The sequence below is a fragment of the Suncus etruscus genome, chromosome 1, assembly GCF_024139225.1.
Source record: "Suncus etruscus isolate mSunEtr1 chromosome 1, mSunEtr1.pri.cur, whole genome shotgun sequence".
Lineage (NCBI taxonomy): Eukaryota > Metazoa > Chordata > Mammalia > Eulipotyphla > Soricidae > Suncus > Suncus etruscus.
In genome coordinates this window covers 138,793,136-138,820,598 of record NC_064848.1, presented here as the reverse complement: position 1 = coordinate 138,820,598, position 27,463 = coordinate 138,793,136, and the positions used below count along the sequence as shown (strand labels likewise).

The 27,463-nt window shown below is 44.4% G+C and overlaps 1 protein-coding gene and 1 pseudogene across 1 annotated transcript in view; one reads left to right on the top strand and one right to left on the bottom strand.

The window, feature by feature from the left end:
• Positions 1 to 27,463, bottom strand: part of NRF1 (nuclear respiratory factor 1) — a 147,976-nt gene that overhangs the window by 19,094 nt on the left and 101,419 nt on the right. Inside the window, exons 9-10 of the mRNA XM_049774815.1 lie at positions 21,690 to 21,847; positions 13,023 to 13,147 (exon numbers count right to left, since the gene is read on the bottom strand). Coding sequence (XP_049630772.1) covers positions 13,023 to 13,147; positions 21,690 to 21,847 — 283 coding nt within the window. The remainder of the gene's footprint in view (positions 1 to 13,022; positions 13,148 to 21,689; positions 21,848 to 27,463) is intronic.
• On the top strand, positions 23,577 to 23,747 carry LOC125995533 (uncharacterized; annotated as a pseudogene).

The window sequence follows — 27,463 nt, the reverse complement described above, 5'->3', positions numbered from 1 at the left end:
CATATGGCTGACAATATGGTTTCCTGAGCCTGCCACGAGTGATCCCTGAGTACAGAGCCAGGACTAAGCCCTGAGCACCATCAGGTATGGCCCCAGAACAAAGTAAAACAAATCAGTGAACTTAGGGGAAAACCCTGTCTGCAAAGAAAGTGTTTCCTAGACCAAAGTCTGTCCTGGGTGCAGTCAAAATCCTGCAGTTCCTGGGCAGCCTTCTGTCACCCTCTTCTTAGGATGTTCAGGGCAATCCATGGACTAGGTCCCACCCTCTCTGCCTGAAAACACTGGATTCCAAATAGCGAAGGGCTGGCTGGCAGGCGAGCCTTCACCTGCTTTTGCATTCATCTTGGAAATTTCGCATCCCTGCAGGTCCCTCTCAGTAGGAGAGAGACATCAGTATTCTGGATGTCTCTCCTTGCCCAAGGTCAGGCTCCCTAGAGCCATTCAAACAAGAGACTTGCAGCTGGTGATGTTATAAGTCACAAAAACACTGCTTAGGGTTGAATCTTTAAGTCCTGACCTTGTTAAACTGACCATTTTTGGATGAAAGGTACAAATAATATAATAGTAGCAGAAAAGTCAACAACTCTTTCTTTCTTTTCTTTTTTTTTTTTTTTGTTTGTTTTTGGGCCACACCCAGCGGTGCTCAGGGGTTATTCCTGGCTGTCTGCTCAGAAATAGATCCTGGCAGCACGGGGGACCATATGGGAAACCGAGATTCGAACCAACCACCTTTGGTCCTGGATCGGCTGCTTGCAAGGCAAATGCCGCTGTGCTATCTCTCCGGGCCCAAACAACTCTTTCTAAGCTATCATACTGCACAGAGGCTGAAAAGACACTCTTAAAAAATGTATGTGGGGGCAAGGGCGATGGCTCACAGGGCGGACCAGACCCCAAAGTTTGATTCCCCTGACTCCCTCAGAGCAACTATTTTGTACCTGGTGGGAGTTATTCCTGAATGACACCAGGTTTTATGTAGGCTCTGGGGAGAGGTCTCAAGTGGGAGACTACGTGCCAGGAGGCCCTGGGTTTGACCCCATTAGAAAACAAAACCAAAAAAACCCAAATACAGGTAACATCAGCCAAGGCTAAGAGCAGGATTTCACAGTCGATGTTAAGAAAGGCTGGAGTGGTAAGGTGCCTGCGCTAGCCTAGGACGGACCACGGTTCGATCCCCCGGTGTCCCATATGGTCCCCCAAGAAGCCAGGAGCAACTTCTGAGCGCATAGCCAGGAGTAACCCCTGAGCATCACAGGGTGTGGCCCAAAAACCAAAAAAAAAAAAAAAAAAGGGGCCGGGTGGTGGCGCTAGAGGTAAGGTGCCTGCCTTACCTGCGCTAGCCTTGGACGGACCGCGGTTCGATCCCCCGGCATCCCATATGGTCCCCCAAGCCAGGAGCGACTTCTGAGCACATAGCCAGGAGTAACCCCTGAGCATCACCGGGTGTGGCCCAAAAACCAAAAAAAAAAAAAAAAACAAAAACAAAAACAAAAACAAAAACAAGAAAGGCTGGAGTGAAGGGCCTGTAGGAAGTGCTGGAAATTGGCAGTGGCAGAAAGGAAGGAGTGCTGAGGTCCAATGCAGGCCTCAAGAGCTGACAGGAGACAATGTTGTCACTGAGAGTAAACGGTCTCACTGAGAGCAAATGGGGCTCAGGCCTAGCACAGGAGAGTGATGGAAGTGTGGAGCATTGGAAAAGGGTCGTCGTGTAGTTGTTCCAACTATCTTCACTTGAGGTTACTTATTGAACAAACTTCTAATCTAGTGCTATGGGCTCCACCTGCACTAGCTCTGGGCAGTCTAAAGGTAGGAAAGCAACACTCCAGCAGTAATGCCCACTCACTCACTATAAGCTGGTCTAAGTTTTTTGTTCTGGTTTTGGGCCACACTCAGTTGGGCTTAGGTATTCCTCCTGGCTGTGTTCAGGAGTAGCTCTGGATGTTACTTGGTGACCACATAGTGCCAGGGATCCAGCTCTGGGATTACTGGCATGCACAGCATGAGCTCCAGGCCCTCTGAACTCTCTCTCGCCCTAAGCTGAGTGATGACCCAAGGGAAGAGTGAAGTTGATCTGATGGCTAAGATCATGCTCACAATGCAGCTCTATGCCAAGCACAATGAATCATTTTGTCTAATACTCACCAGCTACTTGAGGAGCCTGAAACTAGTAGTACTCTAGTTTTACAGGGCTGCCCTCAGTGGTGCTCACTTGGCAGGCTCAAGGGTTTGATATAATATCTTAACCTTAGTTAAGTTGTAGAGAGGTTAATTCATTTGCCCAAAATCACAGGGCCTGTTAGCGTTGAGCTTCTAGAGTATCTGTCCATCTCTGTAGGTCCTGCCCACCTTCTACTGTCAGGGCTTTGCCAGATACCCAATGATTTAAATGACCCTAGACATCACTTCCGATGGCAGAGCGAGAGATAGGGAAGATGGGAGCTATCTCTGATCTATGCGCACTCTGCTTCACATGCGTAGGCCCTGTGTTCGATCACCAGAACTGCAAAAATAAATAAATACATATCAAGTAGGTTTTCAGAGAAAATGAAATTTACACCTACCCAGCATTAGGTCTCCTATGGACCCAGCTAGGATCGCTTCAGTATAATCAATACAGATCTGACCTTTGGGCCACCCTCTAACTTGGGGAAGCTATGCAAAAGGAATGCTTACCCTAGTCTCTCAAGCAAGGACCTCACCTGACTAGGAGTCCAGCCTCCCCAATTTGAACTGCATGTCACTGTCCTCCTCTCTCTACTTATATCCTCTGGTAAAAAAGAGCAGTGCTTTAAAATGGGTATTTTAATGAGCATAGTTGAAATTAAGTTCAATTTGGAAAATATACACATTATAAAAGCAACAATAGATCGAAGGTAGGATATTTGTCTTGCATATGGACATCTTGGGTTCAATATCCCATAAGGTCCCTTGAGCCTGCCAGGAATGATTCGAATGATTCCTGAGTGCAGAGCCAGAAGTAACCCCTGAGCACTGTTGGGTGAAGTCCATAAACCAAAAATCAAAATAAAAGTTTTGTCTCCCTCCCTGACCCCACAAGGGGAGAAGCAGGAGAAATAGAACAGCCATGAAGCTTTCCTTGCACGTGGTTAACCTGGGTTCCATTCCCAGCATCTCATATGGTTCCCTGAACACTGGCAGTTGTGATCCCCGAGTGTCAAGCCAGTGTAATCTAAGCATAGCTAGGTATAATCCCCAAACAAACAAATGTAGTTTTTGTTTTGTTTTTTGGGCCAGACCCAGTGACACTCAGGGGTTACTCCTGGCACTGAGCTCAGAAATCGCTCCTGGCTTGGGGGACCATATAGGATGCTGGGAATTGAACCGAGGTCTGTCCTAGGTCAGCTGCATCGCTCCGGCCCTGTTTTTTTTTTGGGGGTGTGTGTGTGTGTGGGGAGGTTAAGGTCAATGAAAAATAGGAAGTTAAAAAGGTGAAGAGAAAGAAGTTTTTTCCCTTAAGGAAATAAACAATTGACTGCTTTGGATTTGGCAGTTGGAAAGCTCTAGTTTTACAACACACTAAGACCATGTGGATTCTTTTAGGTTCACAAAATTTTAACTGGCAGTACTCAGGGGTTACTCCTGGCTCTATATGCTCAGAAATCGCTCCTGGCAGGCTCGGGGGATTCAAACTACCATCCTTCTGCGTCTAAGGCAAATGCCTTACCACTGTGCTATCTCTCTGGCCCCACGAAATTTTATGTTTCATATTTAGGGAAGGCCTCAGCAGGACTGTGGGTAGGGGCAAACTGGAGGAAAGGACATGGAGCTCTGGAGAAAAATGAGGCTTTGAGATCAATTCTACACAGACCCACTCAGTATCAAGGCCTAATTACTACTCTAGCCCTCTTCTTTCAGACCCTGAGGAAGGTAGTTGGGTCCTGGCCTTAAGCAGCAGAGTATAAGCAGTGGACACTAAGGGGAAGATGTGCTCTGTTAACTCTCTGTGGGGACCCAGGACTGGTGGCAGAAGCAAGGATAGGAGGCCCAGTGAACAAGGGACACTCAGAGCAGCCTTGCTGTAGGCAGCCATGGTTGTGTCGTGAGTCCTTTCCACCCTTCACACTCATTTCCCTGGGGTGTGGGGTGGAGGGTAGAGGTAGGTGAAATGGGAAGAGCTGACTGAGGCTCCTAGGGAGTGAGGACTCAACTCCAGCTGGGATTGTTTCCTTCTGAACATCTACTTCCCCTCAAACCTCTACACTTCCAAGTGCAGCCCCTGCCCCCAGTGAAACTAGGAAGATGGGTAATTGCAACACGATCTGCTGGCTTGCTGAAACAGCCTGATATCAACTGCTGAGCTCTGTGAACTCTGAAATGGAGACTTGCCAGCTCCCCAGCCGACACAGTGCATTCAGATAGGGGCACCTGGAAAGCCAGCAAGCATCCCTCTAACCAACAGGAACAGCTAGGACAGACAGAACAGTACTTCAACTAGACAGAGGCAAGAGCCATGGGCCAGGGGACAGGAAAAACCTAAAGTTTCTACACATACCTACTCTAAAAAGAGGAGATAATCATTTTCTAAGGAGTCCAAGCAGAAACTAGTTCACAGCAGAAGGCCAGAGCAATAGTACGGTAGTAGAACACTTGCTTTCCATGTAGCTGATCCAAGTTTGATCCCCAGTACCACACATGTTGCCTTGGACAACACCAAAAGTGACCCCTGAGCTCAGAACCGGAGTGAAACCTAAGCACAGTCAGGTGTAGCCCTTTGTCCAACCCCTCCAAAAATTAAAAAAAAAAAAAAAAAAAAAAAAAAATATATATATATATATATATATATATATATATATATATAGCAATATATATAGCAGCAGAAAGGGTTGGAAACAAATCACCTAAATTTATATCCTGCCACTCTACATTAACCTGACAAATAAAATAAACTTTTATTTTTCCATGACAAATGGAGATAAAAGGATCTTCATTACATATATAAATATCCACACATATGACTCATACGTATACAGATTCAAAGGGTTATAAGTAAGTTAATATATGTGAAACACTTAGAAGAATATAGAAAACAATATGTAGAAGTTTGATAAAAAGAAGGGAAGGGCTGGAGCAACAGCACAGCGAATAGGGTATTTGCCTTGGTTCCGAGTATTCCAGGTGTGATACCTGAGTGCAGGCAGAGTCAGAAGTAACCCCTGAGCACTGCCAAGTGTGGTCCCCCCAAACAAAACAACAATGGAACAATGGCTATGAGAGACAAAAGCATGGCTGAGAGTGAGCATGTAGAGCAAGTACTACTCCTGCTATACTACTGTTCTGACCCCAAATTCCATTGGGATTTGGGTTCTGCCCACCCCCAGATTTGTGTACAAACAAAATATAGGGCCAAGAGTTTCTGATCTAGAAAGACACTGAAGTAAGGTCAGGAAGTGAGCTGCCCTGAAGGGACAGAATCTCCTCCAGCAAAGCTACAGAGTCATGACCAGTCATGGGGCATCTGCAGAGGACTTGGGCCCATGTCCATCCAGCTCTGGGATGTGACCAGCATCATGTACCCTGCTCCAGGGAAATCTGAGCAGGAGGAAAGAAAAAGAATCAAAATTCTTTGCAATTCTAATTGCTTCTCAAATTTATAGATGTCATTTTTCACTGCTAAGAATATCAAGTAAATGCAATCTTACAGCACAGAGAAGAGGTAGATGGTCTGAAATAAAAGAGCCCCACAAGACTGTCTACAGATTTTACACAGGAGAAAGATGACATTTCAGATAAGTTTTGAAAGGCTGGAATTTAACCTTTCTATGGCATAAGAGGTGCTGCAATACTGAGTACATATGGGAAGGAAAAATCAGATTCTATCCTAATGCCATATACCAAAATAAATTCCAGATATTTTATAATTAAAATATAAAATCAGAGTATAGAAATTGGAGAAATTCATATTAAGGAAAGAAAATATCAAGTGAAGGTCTGGTATATATTGGATATAAGTTTGATTCCTGATATGGCGTATGGTCAAGAGCCTCGCAAGGAGTGTTCCCTGAATATAGAGCCAGGAGTAGTTCTAAGTACTGCTGGTTATGGCCCAAACACCAAAAACAAAACAAATAAATTGTCAAATTACAAACAACTGGCACAATTAGATTTTGAGGTCAATATAAACATAAAGGCTGGAGAAAGATTAGGGAAGTAAAAGGAAACTGGAGAAAAAAATATTTGTGATATGTACAATAGGCTGCATTTTGGAGCCTACTTGGAGATAGTACAGCAGGTAAGGAAGGCACTTGCCTTGAAAATGGCTGACCAGGATTTGATCCCTGGACATACCGTATTGTTCCAAAAGCACTGCCAGGAGAGTGCAGAGCCATAAGTAAGCCCTGAGAATCATCAGTTGTGACCCACTCCCAAAATAAAAGAAGAGGCTGTATTTTTGTTTGTTTTGGGGTCATACCCAGCAGCACTCAAGGGTTACTCCTAACTTTGTATTTAGAAATTACTCTGGGGGCCGGAGAGATAGCATGGAGGTAAGGCATTTGCCTTTCATGCAGGAGGTCATCGGTTTGAATCCTGGTGTCCCATATGGTCCCCGTGCCTGCCAGGAGCAATTTCTGAGCCCGGAGCCAGGAATAACCCGAGCATTGCTGGGTGTGACCCAAAAACCACAAAAAAGAAAAAAAAAAAAAAAAAAGAAATTATTCTGGGCAGGCTCAGAGGACCATATGGAATTCCAGAAATCGAACCCAGGATGGCTGAGAGCAAGGCAAATGCCTCAACCACAGAATAATTGCTCCAGCCACCCTAGAAGCTGTATTTTAAAATATGAAGTTTTCCTAACCAATAAAGGCTATAAAAAAAAGGGGTAATAAAAAACAAATAGACAAACACTACAATATAGACATGAGGATAGTAACAGAAAAAAATTTATCACAAAAATATGCAAGATATATAAAAAGATGCAAGGAGCCAGGAAGATAGTATAGTGGGTAGAACATTTGCCTTTCATCATCTTTTTTTTTTGGTTTTTGGGCCACACCAGGTGACACTCAGGGGTTACTCCTGGCTATGCACTCAGAAGTCGCTCCTGGCTTGGGGGACCATATGGGAACACGGGGGATCGAACTGTGGTCCGTCCTAGGCTAGCGCTGGCAAGGCATACACCTTACCTCTAACGCCACCATGCCGGCCCCTGCCTTTCATCTTCAAGGAGGAAATAGCACTCTCTAAACAAGTTGGAAGCAGAGATATACAGGTGGGACTATATAAAGTTGAGAAGCTTCTATACCTCAAAGAAAATAGTGCCTAGGATACAAAAGCCACCCACAGAATGGGAGAAGCTATTCACCCAATACCCATCAGACAAGGGGCTAATATCAAAAATATACAAGGTACTGACAGAACTTAATAAGAAAAAAACATATAGTCCCACCAAAAAATGAGAAGAAATGAATAGACACTTCCTCAAAGAGATACAAATGGCCAAAAGACACATGAAAAAATGCTCCACATCACTAATCATCAGGGAGATGCAAATCAAAACAACAATGAGGTACCATCTCACACCACAGAGACTGGCACACATCACAAAGAACAAGAACAATCAGTACTGGCGGGAATGTGGAGAGAAAGGAACTCTTATCCACTGCTGGTGGAAATGCCATCTAGTCTAGCTTTTATGGAAAACAACATGGAGATTCTTCAAAAAAACTGGAAACCGAGCTCCCATAAGATCCAGCTATACCACTCCTATGGATATACCCTAGTAAAAGTACAATTAAAAAATCTCTTCCTCACATCTATAATCATTGCTATTTGCAATAGCCAGACTCTGGAAACAACCAAGATGCCCTTCAACAGATGAATGGCTAAAGAAACTGTGGTACATATACACAATGGAATATTATGCAGCCATCAGGAGATGAAGTAATGAAATTTTCCTATGCGTGGATGTACATGGAATCTATTATGCTGAGGGAAATAAGTCAGAGGGAGAGAGATAAACAGAGTATGGTCTCACTCATCTATGGGTTTTAAGAAAAATTAAGGACATTATTGTAATATGCCCAGAAATACAGAGATGAGGGCCAGAAGAACTGGCTCACAATATGAAGCTCACCACAAAGAATGGCGAGTGCAGTTAGGGAAATAACTAGTGTTAACAACTATCATGACAATCTTGATGAGTGAGAGAAATAGAATGCCTGTCTCGAATATAGGCAGGGCTTGAGAAGTGGGGGGCATTGGTGGTGAGGAATGTTGCACTGGTGAAGGGGGGTGTTCTGTTTATGACTGAAATCCAACTACAATCATGCTTGTAACCATGGTGCTTAAAGATTTTATTAAAGAAAATAAAAGAAAAAAGAAAATTTGCCTTCAATGTAGTCGAACCAGATTTGATGTACAGTTACTCCACATGGTCATCCGAGTCTGCCAAGAGTAATCCCCTGAACATAGCAGGATGTAGCCCCCACACCAAAAAATAATAAAAGAAGATGCAAATGAAATAAAAGCCACTGTCTACCACATAAGCAAAACAATCAATTATAGTAATACCTAATGTTGGTGCTAATACCTAATATCTAATGTAGGTGAGGATAACAAAACAGTTTACAACAATACCATTAGAGATATTGAGAGCAAAGTATCAAAGATATGAGGAAGATCTGTACATTTCTTTTGTTTTAGTTTTAGGGCCTCACCCAGAGGTGCTCAGGGCTTACTCCTGGCTCTGCACTCAGGAATCATTCCTGGCAAGGCTCAGGGGACCATATTGCGTGCCAGGGATCAGTTGCATGCACAGCCAACCAAAACCCTACCCTCTATACCAGGGTCCTCAAACTTTTTAAACAGGGGGCCAGTTCACTGTCTTTCAGACTGTTGGAGGGCCAGATTATAGTAAAAACAAAAATTAGGAACAAATTTCTATGCACACTGCATATATCTTATTAGATGTGAAGAAACAAAATGGGAATAAATACAATATGTGGCCTGTGGGCCATAGTTTGAGGACCATTGCTCTATACTATCCCTCCAGCCTCAAAAATAAAGCAATTTATTATTAAAAAATTTAAGTCTAAATGATGGAGTTGTAGGGGATTAATGTGATAGAAAATAAAATATATTATCAAGTTTTAATGTCATCTATTAAAAATTAAAGTCATTTATTTTTTATTTTATTTATTTATTTTTTGTTTGTTTTTGGGTCACACCTGGCAGTGCTCAGGAGTTACTCCTGGCTCTACGCTCAGAAATCACTTCTGGCAGGCTCAGGGGACCATATGGGATGCCAGGATTCGAACCACCGACCTTCTGCATGAGAGGCAAACGCCTTACCTCCATGCTATCTCTCCGGCCCCAAAGTCATTTATTAAAAGATAATATACAATGATTAAGATTCTTCAAAGCAACTTACAAAATAGTATCAAAATAGTGCTAATTTGGTAAAAATATTTTAATGAATAGGAAATGTTATGTTTTAAAAAAAATAACATTGTGAGATTATGAATCATTTTAATAATCAGGTCTCAAAATCAAAGGCCAAGCCCCAACAATGTTTTAATGCCCTTTTGCCCTGTGGCGCCATTAGAAAAAAATTTGTTTTAGAAAGTCTTGATTCTTCTGAGATGCTCTCAGAAGAGGTTTCATGGCTCCACAGCCAAGGCCAATAATTCCAACTACCATTACTGATGACCTATGAACTCAGAGATCTCTTTTGCTCCCCTTCATCTAGGTTTTAGATATGAAAGATGAAAGGGAATGAATATGAAAAGGACCTTATAGTATGAGCATGAGCTAACAGTTTGGAGTTTTAAAAAAGAAAATAAGGGGCGGAGTGATAGCACAGCAGTAAGGCATTTGCCTTGCATGAGGCCAACACAGGACGGACCCCAGTTTGAATCCCAGCATCCCATATGGTCCCTCGAGCCTGCCAGGAGTGCAGAGCCAGGAGTAACCCCTGAACGCCGACAGGTGTAACCCAAAAAAATAAAAAGTAAATAAATAAGTAAATAAAAAGAACTGAGAATCAGGAAACTCGGTCTGCATTTCAAGAAGATACCTACAAAAATGTCCCAATAGGAACAAATCCAAGCCAGCGAAAGCTCAGTGGGATTAATGAAAACTTTGCATGCGGGATGTCCGGGTTCCAGCCCTAACACTGTGTAGCCCCCAGAGCACTAAGTCATGAGTGGTCCCCAAGCACCGCTGCAAGTGTCCCAATGTCCAAAAGAAATAAGTTGAAGCAAATCATACAGAATCATCCAAAGATATCATTCACTAATAAAGAACACAATTAAAAAACACTATTAAAAGAACACAAATGAAGTAATGCTAGTGTTTGAGAAATTTTCTTAGAACTGAAGCGGAGTCCAGAAAAAGGGAAATCTGTCAGGTCTGCCTCAGAGATCTAGAATTTAGATTTTTGCTGTATGGACATAATCATGAACTTGAAAACCATTGTCTGGGGTCCTGCCCTGTTCTAGCCCTCTTGTGCTCTCTCACACCTGCCGTTTCTCAAGTTTGATACACAAGGTTCCTCCAATCTCCATCTCAGTCTAAAAAACCAGGAACTCGGGGCTGGCGAGGTGGTGCTAGAGGTAAGGTGTCTGCCTTGCAAGAGCTAGCCAAGGAAGGACCGCGGTTCAATCCCCCGGCATCCCATATGGTCCCCCCAAGCCAGGGGCAATTTCTGAGCGCTTAGCCAGGAGTAACCCCTGAGCATCAAATGGGTGTGGCCCGAAAAACCCAAAAAAATAAAAATAAAAATAAAAATAAAAAACCAGAATTCCTGCTCCAGGCTTAAACAAAATCCAAACTGTCCTGATAAGGGTGATCTGCCAATATGATTTATACTTAAAACATTCTCTCAAATCTGGAACATGCCAGCCTCCTGCAACCCCCTCCTGATAACACAAACTAACTTGTTCTTAATGGCATATAGCATCAGTTTGTCACCAGGGAAGTGACAAACACTGGCAATAGGACACATTCTGAAAGACTCATGAGAAGAGAAACCCTAGAAAGACTAGCCTGGTACCACCTCAGCAGGTTAAATGGGAGGAGTCTGGTTGTCATCCCAGTGTAAATCTTATGACTACTCTGGGTAAAATGTTAAAGATAAGGATTATCAGAATTGTTTGGATAAATTTAACCCCATCCCAAGGGGCATATGTGTTGGTTAATCTTTTCCTCAAACTGCTGGGACAAGGCAGAAGTCAATGGTTCAATTTGATCAAAGAAAAGCTACATTAAGGGGCCAGTGAGGTGGCGCTAGAGGTAAGGTGTCTGCCTTGCAAGTGCTAGCCAAGGAAGGACCAGGGTTCAATCCCCCGGCATCCCATATGGTCCCCGCAGGCCAGGGGCAATTTCTGAGTGCTTAGCCAGGAGTAACCCCTGAGCATCAAACAGGTGTGGCCCGAAAAACCAAAAAAAAAAAAAAAAAAAAAAGAAAAGCTACATTAAGTGGTAATTCCAATGATCAAGCCTGAGGACAATATAAATGGCTGGTGACAGATTTTTTGGGGGAGGATTACTGGCTTTTAGAATATAGACTAGATTCCTCTTACAAAAGCAGCCAACAACATAAAATCGACACAATGGATTGACATGATCCAAAGCTCCTGGAAAGAAGTGGTTTCCAGGAACTGTGATAAGCATGATCTGACCTGATCGAACAGGGAACAAATCGACTTGGCTGACAGTCCCGGTCTTTCTACAAACCTACAAATCCATCCAGGAAAAGAAAAGGTGAGGATGGGAGGCCCAGAACAGTGAGAACAGTGTCTGTTCTCTCTCACAGAAGTCAAGACCATTAGCAGATTAACAAAGGCCCAATCAGACCCCCACAGGGGAGCATTTTCGCAGCTCCAGAGGGAATCACAGCACTTGCTCTTCAGAAGAATGTCACACAGCCAGATAGCCGACCTTCCTCTCAAGGTGGATTAAGGCTGAGAGAAGAAACAGAAAAAGATAAGGATATAGGGGCAGAGTTCTAGCTAATGAGGGAAATTCTCCTTAATTCCACTTATGGTCTTTTACAGCAGGAACATGTGTGACCACATGTTATTTTGACCCAATCAACTCTCTATGTGGGCTGGTCTGGGGAAGCTTCTGTGCCCACAGGAGAAAGCAGGAGGCTGTAGTTGTAGTATCTGACCTTTGTTTAAGAGTACTATGATCAGAAGCTTCAAAGGCCAGGTACATTTTCTATGTCATCTTTCTCTGGGAAACAGAAAGACTTTCTTTCCACTTCCACAGTTGGGTATACATGTGTTTTACTGAAACACTTTTCTAGCTCATCTCTTAGTCAATTCTTAGGAACCTGCTCTAAAAAGTGCAAGAGACATCTCAGCCATTCAGCCCTCAAAAAGCTTTCTACCAAAATAAAGGGATATTGGGCAAGACTGATAGTACAGTGGGTAGAGGGGTTTTGCCTTGCATGTGGCTGACCTGAGTTTGATCTCTAGCATCCCATATGACCCCTTCAGGACTGCCACCAGTGATTCCTGAGTTCAGAACCAAGAGTAAGTAAGTCCTGAGCACTGCTGGGTGTGGCCTCAAACACAAAAATAAATAGTTAAGTACCATCTATCTGGAGTCACCCACATTCCAGTGGGGTGTTGGGGCCAGAGTGATAGCACAGTGCTAGGGCATTTGCTCTGCACGCAGCTGACCCAGGATGGACCTTGATTCGATCCCCGGCATCTCATATGGTCCCTCAAGCCAGGAGCAATTTCTGAGCGCATAGCCAGGAGTAACCCCTGAGTGTCACTGGGTGTGGTCCAAAAATTGATTCTCCCTCCACCAAAAAAATATCAACAATTCAGATTAGGTAGCCACTATAATGACCTTCTCTTTCAGAAAACCCAGGTGTCCTACAAGTGAAAGGCAGCAGAGGTTTTCTGAATTTTCCTAGGCATCAGCTGCTGATCAATACAGAAAGAAATCCAATCAAAGCTAAATCTCATGCTGAAGAGTTTGTTGTCAGTCATGCTATGAAGGTCTAAGTGGAAACAGGGAAGAAATTCAATGAAATATTTATGGCCTCTTACCATTAGCATCTTGGACTCCAGTAAGTGCTCCAACGGCTGCTGCGGTTTCTCCAGACAGGACGATCTGCCCCCCGCCTTGCAAGGTGGCCTCAGCTAGCGTGGCGACGGCATGGGCAGCAGCCTCGCTGTGGGCAGAGCAGGAGAGAGGGAATATGTCAGATGAGTGAAGGACTGGCAGTGCAGAAAGCCAAACCCCCCTTCCCACCCTCTTCAGATCTCTCCACTGGCTGTGGGTGTGAGGGGCTCTCTATCACAAGAGCCCAGTGCTAATGGTCTGAGCTGTGGTCCTGTCTTCAATGATGGCCATAAATGGCCATAGAGACTAAGGCTGTGAGTTTTATTTAAACCTGGGACAAAAGAACCTTATTTCTACCTCTTTCTCAAGACCCACTTGGATACTTGCAAACTAGAGGGGACGCTCTGACCCAGTCAATTGCTCCTCTTCTTCAATGTAACTTTCCCTGATACCACATATCCCCCAACCCTCAGAATTGCGAGGTGCAACCAGTTGGTACACTGCTGGACATGGCTTTCATAAAGAAATCAATATATTTTGTGAATAATCAAGAATCAATTTAAAAGTTTCCATATGAGGTGGATGAGCTCAACTCACCCTTGCACAACTAACAACAAAGGAAGGTGGAACTAGCTGCTGAATAGGCAATAATAAACAATCTGGTTTACAGCCAGATTTCAAGACAAAGTAATGGTTGATGAAAAAAGACAGGTCCAGGGGCCGGAGCATGGCTCGGCGATACAGCGTTTGCCTTGCACATGGCTGCAAGTGGTGGGCGATTCGATCCCCAGGCATCCCATATGGTTCTCCCAAGCCAGGAGCGATTTCTGAACATAGTCAGGAATAACCCTGAGCATCACAGGGTATGGCCCAAAAACAAAAACAAAACAAGAAAGATCCAACATTACCCTTACCTCACTGTACTTGCAAGAGCACTAAATAAATTAAGACTTAAACATCATATTTTTATTTATTTATTTTTGGTTCTTGGGACACATTTGAGGTGCTCAGAGAACCACATGGGCTGCCAGGGATGGAACTTGGGTGAGGCATATGCACTTCCAAATAATCTCCCCTCTTCACTGAAAGCACACACTGCAGAAGCAGAAAGACATCACTGTTTGGAGAGAGCACTACTCTAGCATCCCTCCCATCTTTCCTCACTGTAAGCTCCTATACAATGCATAATGGCCCATTTTATTGATCCGATGATACCACAAACGGTTACTTAGCTATATATAAAGTATAATGTACTATTATTTTACATGTCAGTCAAAATGAGAAATTCCTAACAATTATAACCTTATATATAATTTACTATCATCGCAGCATGAAAAATGTAAACTGGGAGACAGAGAGAGTACAGGAGGTAAGCTGAAGCTGGCCCAGGCTCAAGTCCCTGGCATTGCATATGGTCCCCTGAGCCTGCCTGGAGTGATCCCTGAGCAGAGAGCCAGGGGTAAGCCCTAAGCACCGCTGGGTGTGGCACAAATGTCACCGGCCAAAAAGCTTAAACAAAAAACAGACCAAACCAGATGGATTCAGCCCTGCTCCTGGGAGAAAGTGAGTCCCACTGTGCAGCACTGTAGGAATAGCGAGTAAGAGGAGAGAGAAGGTAGTGCCAGGATATCTAGCAGAAGTGGCCCAAGGCCACTGTAGGGAGCAGGTGGCTGAGCTCTGTTCTGAAACTGTTGCTTTTCTACAACAATGGCGGGTCAACTGGCAATCATGAGCTGCAGGTGGGGATGGCCAAAGGACAGGGGGCTGATTCAGGGGAAGTATATCATGACAGGACAAAGCAATGTGTGTCAAATTCCAGAGTCACCTAAGAGACTTAGTCATTATAAATAAGAAATGTACTGTTAATATGAGAAAAGTCTCATGCAACAGAAACTTTGCTCTTCTTTTTACTAATTTGCCTTGCTTTTTTATTTTTATGTCTCTTCCCCCCTAAAGCTAAGGAGATCATACAAAGTGCTGGAAAACATGCTTTGTGTTCTGGAGTGCCAAGTGCCTCTGCACTGCAAAGTCCCTGGTAGGGCTGAGAGCAGTCCCGGAGTGTGGCCCCCACATCAAAAGTTATTTTTTCTAACAATAAAAAATATGTAGAAAATTTATCAAAAATTCACTAATATAGGAGAAAAATTTAAATACCATGTAGAAATAACATTCTTTCTACTCTTCAATACAACCTACAGATGAACAGGTTCACACTGTAAAGAGTTTGATTTATTTTTGTTTTGGGGGGCCACACCCAGCTGTGCTCAGGGGTTACTTTTCTTTTTGTTTTGTTTTGTTCCTGGCAGGCTCGGGGACCATCTGGAATTGAACGCAGGTCTGTTCTGGGTTACTCCGGCCCAGGTGTAACTAACTTTTCTAATTCCTGGCTCTGTAGTAAGGAATCACCCCTGTAGTTTTCAGGGGACCATATGGGAGGCTGGGGATTAAACTTGGGCTGGTCATGTGCCAGGCAAGCACCCTACCTACTGTACTATCTCTCCAGTCCCTGTACAGAGTTTGGGAACTGCTTTTTTCCCCTTAAGACAACATTTTCTGGGACCGGAGAGATAGTATGTAGGTAGGGCATTTGCCTTGCGTGTAGAAGGACGGTAGTTCGAATTGCGGCATCCCATATGGTCCCCCGAGCCTGCCAGGAGCGATTTCTGAGGGTAGAGCCATGAGTAGCCCTCTGAGGCTAGAGCCACGAGTAGACCGAGTGCCACCGGGTGTGACCCAAAAACAAAACAAGTCTGCATTTTCTCATCTAAATTTTTTTTTGGTTTTAGGGCCACACCTGGTGATGCTCAGGAGTTACTCTGGCTATGCACTTAGAAATCGCTCCTGGCTTGGAAGACCATATGGAGATCAAATCATGGTCCATCCTAGGCTATTGTAGGCAAGACAGGCAGACGCCTTACCGCTTGTGCCAATGCTCCGACCCCACTATGTATGTATGTATGTATGTATGTATGTATGTATGTATGTATGTATGTATGTATCTACCTATCTATCTATATTGGTTTTTTTGGGTCACACCCGGCAGCTCTCAGGGGACCATATGGGATGCCGGGATTCGAACCAATGTCCTTCTGCATGCAATGCAAATGCCTTACCTCCATGCTATCTATCCGGCCCCACGTTTTTTTTTTTTTTTTGGTTTTTGGGCCACACCGGGTGACGCTCAGGGGTTACTCCTGGCTATATGCGCTCAGAAGTCGCTCCTGGCTTGGGGGACCATATGGGACGCCGGGGGGATCGAACCGCGGTCCGTCTCCTAGGCTAGCGCAGGTAAGGCAGGCACCTTACCTCCAGCGCCACCGCCCGGCCCCAACGTTTTTTTTTTATTTTAAGAACAACTTTGAGATATAATTAAGGAGAGTAAAAAATGGAGCAGAGGGGCCAGAGAGATAACATGGAGGTAAGGTGTTTGCCTTTCATGCAGGAGGTCATCGGTTCAAATCCCGGCATCCCATATGGTTCCCTGTGCCTGCCAGGAGCAATTTCTGAGCCTGGAGCCAGGAATAACCCCTGAGCACTGCTGGGTGTGACCCAAAAAACCACAAAAAAAAAAAAAAAAAAAAAAAAAAAAAAAAAAGGAGCAGAATTCATTCTTTGCTGCCCACATCACAGCTTGTAATATTCTTTCTCTCTCTTCCTCTCTGTTTACAGGTTACCTCAGTGACTTCTCATTCTCCAGAGGTTTTTCCCACTTGAATAAGACTTTGTTATAATTGTAGCATCATGATTTTCAAGAAGCAAAAGTGGTGTGCTTTTCTTCTTTGGCAATACTGACATTTGAACCCAGGGCCCGTGTGTGCAAAATATGAGCTTTACTACTGAGCCTTATTCCCAACTCTCCCCATGGTTTTTCATCAAAATTTATGAGAGACAAAACAGTAGGTAGGGCATTTGCCTTGCATATGGCCAACCGAGGTTCGATCCCCATGATCACATATGGTTCCCTAAGCACCACCAGGAATGACCCCTGAACGCAAATTACATGTAGCCCCCAAGTGGGCCTCTTTCAAAATTTATAATCAAAGGTGATGGCACAACACTATCATGGTGTTAGGCACGCAGATGCAGATGCCAATGAGGGCAGCTACGTAAGTATTGATGGGAAAGTGTGCCTGTTCCTACTTAAATACCTAGAGCCCTACATAAAAGTCATTTTTGTTTGGTTTGCTTTTGGGACACATGTGGATTGCTCAGGGGCTGCTCCTACCTAGGTGCAAGGGAACCAAGCAATGCTAGGCATCAAACCCTGGCCCCCAGGATGTAAAGCTTGTGCTCCAGCCCTTTGAGTCAACTCTCCAGTATTGTCAGTTTCTTTGACACAGATGTACTTGTTATACTTATAGAAACTGAGCAGTACTACAACCTAGAGCAATTTGAGATATGAGGAAGAAGGGTCCTGGAGACTGACATGTCAGTAACAATAGGCCAGTGAGGTTGGTCTCTACCTTTACTTCTTAGTTACTTTACTTACTACTTAGTTTGATCTAAGCTGTCCATTACATTTTACTGAAAAAATATCAGTTCAGATGTTTGCTGTTGTTGATGTGTAGGGTTTTTTTTTTTTTTTTTTTAATTAGAGGATGTCACACCTAACAGTGGTCAGTAGGCCATATGGGATGCCAGGGATCGAACTAGGGTTGGCTATGTACAAGGCAAGTGCCTTTACTCCACTCACCAGACACTTAATTTTTTGTTTGTTTGTTTTTTGGGGTCACACCTGGCAGTGCTCAGGAGTTACTCCTGGCTCTGTGCTCAGAAGTCGCTCCTGGCAGGCTCAAGGGACCATATGGGATGCCGGGATTTGAACCTGGGTTCATCCTGTGTTGGCCACATGCAAGGCAAACACCTTACCACTGTGCTATTGCTCCGGCCCTAACCCCTTAATTTTAAGCCAATTGTGTTTTTATCGAACAGTAAGTAGGGGCTAGGTCTAGAGCTCAATGGAAGAATACAGATGTGACAGAAATGAGGTTTCGGCCTCAATCTCTACCACCACACACACACTTACACACAATGTAAATATATACATATGAATCAGAAAAGACAAAAAATGTACAATTTCTTTTACAAAAATTCTTTTAAAAATGATCACTCCTTTTCTGATTAGTCAAGTCTCTTCATAGCAAGAAACCAAGCAATTCTAAATTCTCCAGGAGGAATTAAGGTTTTCATTGTACAGAGCCACAGTGTCACAGGCAGCTAGAAACACAGTAAAAATTCCTTGGGAGAGAGGTGCCAATGAAGTGGTGCCTTATTCTACGTGGCAAAGGCAGCTTCTGTAGACAGAACTGACAAAGGAGTGTCTGCAGAAAGACTTGTTAAGGGGGACTCTGTGCCCAGGGTATCTTAAAGAACTGAAACATCAAACCAATTGTTGAACCCAACCAGCAATAATGGCCGCCCTTTCCTTTTCTCTCTGGTTGTTCAAGCTAAGTAACTCTCTAGGGATAAGGGATGTTGCCTGTGATACTGTTCCTCATTTACTTGAATTTCTCCCTCTCTGTCCTAGAAGTGCTGATACTCTCTTCTCTCTTCTCTCTCTCTCCTCTCTCTCTCTCTCTCTCATTCTCTCTCTCCTCTCTCTCTCTCATTAACACACATATTTTTTGGGGTCCCAACCCTCCAACTGTGATCCATTCAGGTTGTTCCCATGCTGGACTTTAGTGTTTAGTCTCTGCTTACACTAAATTGAACCAGCCAACAGAGAAGGGACAGGTGCAGTAGTGGGTGACAGGATAGAAGTGTTCATATTTTTTGTTTGTTTGTTTGTGTTTTTGGGTCACACCCGGCGGTGCTCAGGGGTTACTCCTGGCTGTCTGCTCAGAAATAGCTCCTAGCAGGCACGGGGGACCATATGGGACACCGGGATCCGAACCAACCACCTTTGGTCCTGGATCGGCTGCTTGCAAGGCAAATGCTGCTGTGCTATCTCTCCGGGCCAGAAGTGTTCATATTTTTTAATGGGAGACAGGAATTATAAGGACTCAGGTGCACTGGGGATGTTAAGGAAGGACGGAATTAAATACCCAAACCATGAAATCAACAACACTGATGAGATCCAAACTTTAACTTAACTATGAATAATTTCATAAATCACAATGCTTTAAATAAGTGTTTATATTTTAAACATTTAGATAACTGATTATTTAGGTCTTAAAAAAAAAATATATATATATATATATATATATATATATATATATATATATATATATATATATATTTTACAGGCTGGAGTGATAGTACAGCAGGTGGAGTGTTTGCTTTGCATACAGACAACCTGGGTTCCATTCTGGCACCACACAGTCCAAGGCCCATCAGGAGTAATCCCTGAAAACAGTCAGATGTGACCCCAAAAGTATGCCCTCAGCCCTTCCAGTCACCTCTCTTGCCCAATTTCAAAGCATTTTTGTGGGTGGTTATAAATCAGAGTGGGATAAAGAATCCTTTAGCTGCTGGTATAAAAATGTTCACAAGAATAACTGAAAACCAGGCTGTCCTTTGTCTGTCTGGATTCTCTTTTGTCCTGCTCACTGACAGAGGAAGGAGCCCTCTGCCTGTACTCCCTATCCCCACCCCTGGACCATGTACACCTCTCTTTCCTCAGCCCACATCTGTGGTTTATAGCACAGAGAAGCGCAGGTGATGAGCAGAAATATGCTTGTTCCATCTGTGCTTGAATCCGGCTAGACTGGGGGTGCAGTTGTATGAAGTTCCTGACAGGAACAAAGACCTTATGTCTCAGGGTTAGCTGTCTGTCACTAAGATGACATCCAGCAGCAAATCTTGTGGCAGTGAGATGAGCATCTGTCTCATCCCACAGAAGGAAACATCAAGGGTCTGGGTTTAAGCCCAAACCTCTTGACATTATCCAGCCATGCTGGAATCAGCCAGTTCACAACACTCTCCCAAGAGCCTACTGTCCTATCCTTTAGTCTCCAATGCCAGACTCGGCTTCTTTGCCCCCAGCACGGGTGGCAAGACTGCACCCCACAATAATCACTGGGTCTGATTGCAAACAGATTTCAACATCTCCATCCTCCTCCTCCTCCTCCTCCTCCTTCTCCATGCCACTGTGAACCACATTCTCCTTCCTTTGGAGTAAACACTGTAGTCAGCTCAGCTGCCTCAGTTTGCTAACAAGCCCTCAGGGAAACCATTACCCTCTCCACCTTTAGAAATAAGCCCTAGCCCTTAACACTGAAGGGAGCCAGAATGCGCCTCATAGTTTCCACTATCTACCGAGTTCCCAGGACACTTGTACTTCACTGCAAGAGACAAGGTCTGCCTAGAAGTCGCAGCGAAAGTAAGTTTGGCTGGTCCTTAATGGCGGCCTGTTGGGTTCCAAGTTACGTTGAGAGATAAACAGACCAAGTCTGGCTCAGAAGTTTTCGGGAAGTTTATGTCGGCCTCTTCTCTCAAGGAACCAACAGGCCATGTTTCCTTTAAAGCAGTCACTTCCGCTACCTTCTTATTACTTTAGTTTCTTTAATAACTCATCATTTGGGGCTGGGGAGGTGGCGCTCGAGGTAAGGTGTCTGCCTTGCCAGTGCTAGCCTAGGACGGACCTCGTTCAAGTCCCATATGGTCCCCCAAGCCAGGAGCGACTTCTGAGCACATAGCCAGGAGTGACTTCTGAGCGCATAGCCAGGAGTAATCCCTGAGCAGCACCGGGTGTGGCCCAAAAACCAAAAACAAACAAAACAAACAAACAAACAAAAAAATCCAAACAAACAAACAAAAAACCTCATCCTTTAGTGTTTAATAAGTCAGACTTGGGGCCGGGCGGTGGCGCTAGAGGTAAGGTGCCTGCCTTGCCTGCGCTGGCCTTGGATGGACCGAGGTTCGATCCCCCGGTGTCCCATATGGTCCCCTAAGCCAGGAGCCACTTCTGAGCTCATAGCCAGGAGTAACCCCTGAGCGTCACTGGGTGTGGCCCAAAAACCAAAAAAAAAAAAAAAAAAGTCAGGCTTGAAGAATGCCTCTCTCTGCAGGCCTTCCATTTCTAATCTTCTCACTAGGATCAATTCTCAACAGACAAATCTATTCACATAGAGTTTTCATGACAATTATCACTCCTGAAGTGCTAACTGTGGGAAGGTCACCTGGATGAGTTTTATATACATCATTTTATTAGATCTTTGTAAGGGTGAGGAGACCAAGGCACAAGAATAATGGATTCAGACCTAATCCATGTAACCTCAGAACCCTCCTTCTTGTTACCTGGAAGGCCTTTATTTGTATGTGTCCTTTCATGGCTTCTGAGGACCTACAACAGCCAATGGAAACTTCCATTGAAGTATTAATATTCTGGAGGTGATTTCCCTCCCTTTGCATTTTTTAATATCCATGGTTTGCATTACACAATTCAACAGTGAACTATACACACGAAATGCTGTCTGCTAAGTGCTCTACTTCGATATCCCCAATAATAGTATGAGGTCTGTTCACTATAGGATTTATATACAGCAACAGACAGAGCTGGGTTAGCAGACAGGCAGGCAGCTAAGGTTTGCAGGGACCAAGATCAGTGGGAAGCCAGTCTGCACCTCCTCAGCCCCATGGGGACATTCCCTCCAACTGTTCTGCAGGGACATGGTTGCCATCCTCACGTGTCACCCCACCCTTGTCGCCACCTGTTGAGTGCCATGGTGACCGTAGCTCCCTGCTGCATCTCCTGAGACGCTGCCACTGCCGCCTCTGCCAATGAGGCCACTGCTTGGGTGGCTTCTGATGCTTGTGTCGTCTGGATGGTCATTTCACCTCCCTGTAACGTGGCCCAATTTTGTTCCACCTGAGACAAGAAAGAACATAACAGTGAAGAATCACAAAAATTTAGCATTTCAAATAGAATTTTTAAAGTCACTTTGCTAATAAATATTTCTTATGTGATCACATATATATAGATTAAAATTTATGATTAAATATGAATGCTTAATTAAATCTACAATGTCCGGGGCCAGAGAGATAGCTTGGAGGTAAGGCATTTGCCTTGCATGCAGAAGGATAGTGGTTTCAATCCCGGCATCCCATACGGTCCCTTGAGCCTGTCAGGAGCGATATCTGAGCGTAGAGCCAGGCGTAACCCCTGAGCACTGCCGGGTGTGACCCCCCCAAAAAAAAGAAACTACAATGTCCAGAACATTTAGGGATTTTAATATGTATGTTATCAACTGTGAGGGGAAAAAAATAGAGGTGTATTAGACTATATGTTTGATTTTACTTACGTGTGTATTAAAATTTCTGGAATATACAAAGTAATCAATAAATTATTTTCTCATTGTTGTATGTCTAGTTGGAGGGTAGTCTAATGGGAACAGGCTTGTAGAAGACGGGAAGCAAGGCTTCCCACTGTAGTTATCTGGATGGAGGCATTCCTGGCAATGTTCAGGGACTACCAGGCTATATCCTGCAGTGCTGGGCACTGAAGCCACGCCTGCCCACATGTAAGGTTATCCCACTAGAAGTACATCCTCAATTCCTCATTATATACTTTATACTTTATAGGGGGTTGGAGCAGGTGAGGTGTTTGCCTTGCACTTGGCTACAGCCAACCAGGTTTGATCCCAGGCATCCCATTTGTTCCTTTTGAGACCATCAAGAATGATTCCTGAGTACAGAGCTAGCAGTAAGCTCTGAGCACAAAAAATATTTGTAAAAAAATGTCTAAGCTATATCAGTATAGTACCTATCTTTGTTATTCAGATGTAAACTAAAAATTTTAAATAGATCATTAATGTAATTCTAAAACAAAAATAACTCAAACTGTACTACAGGAAATATAGTGACAGTATTCCAGACCCTTTGTCCAAAGGCTACTACTATGGTCTATTTCTTATGTATCTGCAGATATTCTCTCTATAAGCAAGCCTATTTACATACACAACACACTATTTCCTCAGTTCTACCATCTTTTTCGGTGGGGGTAAGAGGAGGTAGGAGCGTTTTGGGTTACAACGGGCAGTGGACAGAGATCACTTCTAGTGGGCTCTGGGGACTAATTGTGGTGCTAGAGCTCAAACTGGGGCCAGCTTACATATAAGGCACTTTTGTCCCAGCCCTGCCACTCCTTTTATAAATTAAAAATGTTGGGGCCGGAGCAGTGGCGCTAGAGCTCAGGCATCTGCCTTGCAAGCGCTCGCCTGGGGCAGAACACGGTTCAATCCCCTGGTATCTCATATGGTCCCCCAAGCCAGAAGTGATTTCTGAGCACATAGCCAGGAACAACTCCTGAGTGTCACCGGGTGTGACCCAAAAAACCTAAATAAATAAGGGGCCGGAGAGATAGCACAGAGGTGTTTGCCTTGCAAGCAGCCAACCCAGGACCTAAGGTGGTTGGTTCAAATCCCGGAGTCCCATATGGTCCCCCGTGCCTGCCAGGAGCTATTTCTGAGCAGACCGCCAGGAGTATCCCCTGAGCACCTCCGGGTGTGGCCCAAAAACCAAATAAATAACTGTCAGTATAGTCTACCTATCTTTCTCTGCTTTTTATTCACAATCTATCTTTAAAATAATTCTATTTTAGCCTTGCGCAGTGCAGTATCATAGCCAATGAGGTTAATCCAAGGCGCGATTATTGCTAATTAAAAAATAATAATTCTATTTTGGGTTCATCTCCTTGGGGGATGGCCCTGCTGTCCAGTCTGGGGCCTTTGTTGGATTAAAGTATTAAACCTTAAAAAAAATTCTATTTTGGAGTGAAACAGCTTCTTTTATTCATGATTCTACAGAATGACTGCACAGCATTGTGCTATACAGATTCTTCACAACTTATTTAACAAGACATCTTTTAATGAGCATTTAGTGTCCAATCATGTGCTATTCTAAATAGCACTGTGATAAATATCCTTACATGCTATGTGGTATGTTGAATGTAAGTCTATTATATGAAAAATCCCCTAAATCAATCAAAAACCAAAGCTGTGTTACATTTTTTTTTATCACTGAAGTGCATGGGATTTGGGACACACCTGGTGGGCTTACTCCTGACTTTGTGCTCAGGAATCACTCCTGGCAGACTCAGGAACCAAATATGGAAGAAGCAATTGAACCCAGACCAAGTGCATACAAAGGAAGCACCTTATTCATTATCACTCCAGCCTCACACATGCTTTTTATTTTTTTTAATTTTTATTTATATTGGTTTTTCGGGCCACACCCGTTTGATGCTCAGGGGTTACTCCTGGCTAAGCACTCAGAAATTGCCCCTGGCTTGGGGGGACCATATGGGACGCCGGGGGATTGAACCATGGTCCTTCTTGGCTAGCGCTTGCAAGGCAGACACCTTATCTCTAGCGCCACCTCGCCAGCCCCTGCTTTTTATTTTTTTTTGGTTTTTGGGCCACACCCGGCGGTGCTCAAGGGTTACTCCTGGCTGTCTGCTCAGAAATAGCTCCTGGCAGGCACGGGGGACCATATGGGACACCGAGATTCAAACCAACCAGGTCTTAGATCAGCTGCTTGCAAGGCAAACACCACTGTGCTATCTCTCCGGGCCCTGCTTTTTATTTTTTGATGGAAGCTTCCAAGCTCAGCAAATAGTTATATTTTATATATTTTAAGTTCTGGAGTAGGGGCTACTCCTGGTGCAGTGCTTAGGGGACAATGTGATATCAGAGATTGAATCTGGGGTGCCTGTCATGCAAGCCTGTGTGCCAATCCTTTAAGACTTCTCCTAACCAGAAATACCTTCTTCAGTCATGACAATAACATACATCTCCAGACATTACTAAATGTTTGGGGGACTGGAGTGCACATTCCCTGGGCGAGAACCACTGATATTCATGCTTTTTCGTGTTTTTCATTTCATATTCGTGTTTTTCATTTAAGAAATTTCTTTTTTGGGGAGTGTGGGTTGGTTTTTGGGTCATACCTGGCTCTGCGCTCAAAAATCGCTCCTGGCAGGCTCTGGGGTCTATATGGGATGCCAGGATTCGAACTACTGTGCGTCCTGGGTTAGTTGCGTGCAAGGCAAACACTCTACCACTGTGCTATCTCTCCGGCCCCTCATTTAAGCGATTTCTCAGCTATGAATAATTTGTAGCTCCTTCAGTCCAGAGTGCTCATCAAGAAAGAGTGGAAGATCAATGATCCCCCAGCACAACAAGCAGCACAGGGGCAGCGAAAGCACTTTCAACTCAGCAACCTGCAGGAGGCAGCACTGCTCAGGGGTGTGTGTCTGGGCCTCGGCATAGCTGTACTTATTTAAGCTGTATCTGTTCTGGCCTAAACTCCTGACACCAGTGATGGGCAAATTTGTGCTTCAGTGTTTCTATGGACTCAACAAAGTCCCACAATCTCTGAGAGGAGATTACTGGTTCTCCTGTGACAAGAGTATTATGGAGTTTCTCAGAGTGTTTGTCAAGAGCCTCCCAGTGACAAGACATGCTTGGAGCAACCTTGGTATATCCCGAGTTCTCCTGGCAGTGGACCAAGCCTGAAAGTCTTAAGTTCAGCACCGAAAGGCAAAACAAGCTCATTTCCTCCCCTCAGAGCTGCAAATTGCCCACCCAGGAGGCTCACAGACCTCCAGGTTTCCAAAGTATTCCTTCTCATCTCAGCACGTCACTAGGTTTGATGCAATACTTTATTTTTACACTCGTGAAGCTTTTGTCCAATGGTAGGATCACGTGCAAAAGTTAAAGTGTACAGCACAGCTACAATTGCCTACCGAGCTCACACCAGTAGGACTTCTCTCCGTGTGTACTCCCTATGTAGAACTGGGTTTGCACTGAGGAACAAGAAAGGACCCTACCTGGTTCTGACTCCACTGGCCTCACTAAGCATCCTTGTACGCTGAGGGGACCATGGGTTATCCATGTCTATAATATGTAGAATAGAGGGCCAACAAGGCCCTTTCCTGCCTCCACAGAGAGCTGAGCCCACAAGGGTATTCCCATTTTCCTTACACTGATTCACGGGCTTTCTTCTGAAGATACAGGCTTCCCTACATTCCTTGCCATGGCCGGGCTCCTCTCACAGGTGAGAGATACAATGTCCACAAAGACCTGAGGATGGTGAAATGCTTCCTGTGTTTCCTGTTCAAAAGGTTCACTCTAGGGACCAGCGCGGTAGCGCAGTGGTAGGGCGCTTGCCTTGCAAGCGGCTGACCCAAGACAGACCTCAGTTCGATCCCTGGCATCCCATATGGTCCCCCAAGCCAGGAGCGATTTCTGAGCCAGAAGTAACCCCTGAGCGTCACCGAGTGTGGCCCCAAAACAAAACATAAAAAGGCTCACTCCAGCCAGCGAGTGTCTGAAAAATGGCTACTGTGCTTTGAGGATGGAGCCAAGGCCCCCTCACATTTCTCACACCTGAGAGGTGATCAGATGTGTGACTTTACGTGTTCAAAAAGGTTACCCCACAGTCTCCACATTTCCAAGGCTTCTTCAGTGTGGGCTTGCCTGTATTTATTAGGGTATGCAGGGGGAACTAATGCTTTTCAACAGCCCTTCTGGTGGCAAGCATCTTATGAGTGTGAACATGCTGTGGCCAAATGTGAAAAAAGCAGGAAGCATGTTCCCACATGCAGGACCTCTGAAAGAGTTTTCTGTGGTGTAACTTCTTGGGTGAGCACTCATGCCTGAGGACAGAGGGGAGGTCTTCCTGCTGGATTCCAGCACACACTTGTGTGCCAGCCAGCATGGAGGTGGGCAAAACTTCCAGATCCCTACAGGAGATGGGGATGGTTTTCCCAGTGGAGGATTTCTTCTACAGAATAAGGAAGCTTTCTTCTTAAGAGCTCTTTTTCCTTTAAATTATTCTCTTTGTTTTGAATTCTCTCCTGTGTCTTTAAGCAGATGGATGCTCACTGGTTTTCTCCATACTGCTCACAATCTATATCCATGTGGATTCTTCCCTGGAACAGATTGGGTAAATGATGATTCCAACTCATTTCTTGACTACTGACAGATTCTACTCATCACTCCTATCTCCTTGGCTGTTTTCTTCCCCAAAGTATCCTGTTGAATTGCTATGTCCTTGGTTTTAAGCTCCCATTCTTGGTGGACTCCTCTCTCTTTATGTCCTCAATGTGTCCTTTTCCAATCAAGAGATCACAGCGGGTGTGAATAGATGGCGTCCCCACTGTGGTCAGGTTCTTGAAGTTCTCCAGCATAATATCGAAGGGTCCAGTAAAGTTGACTCTTCTTCAGTGAAATTCACAGCCACATCAGGAAAGGTCACTGAGTCCTGAGAACAAGTTTGTCAAACAGTCACCATCTTTGTCTTTTTTCCTCAGGAAGGTAGACTCTTTAAGAAGATATCAACACGCTGGGATGTCCATAGGAACTGGAGGGTCAGGGTCTGAGCAACATGATTCACAGTGGAAATTCTTTTCCTTCTGGACCTCAAAGTGGGCTCAATGGACATTGCACAACGTCACTGATGCCACTGGAGATGGCAGCTTACT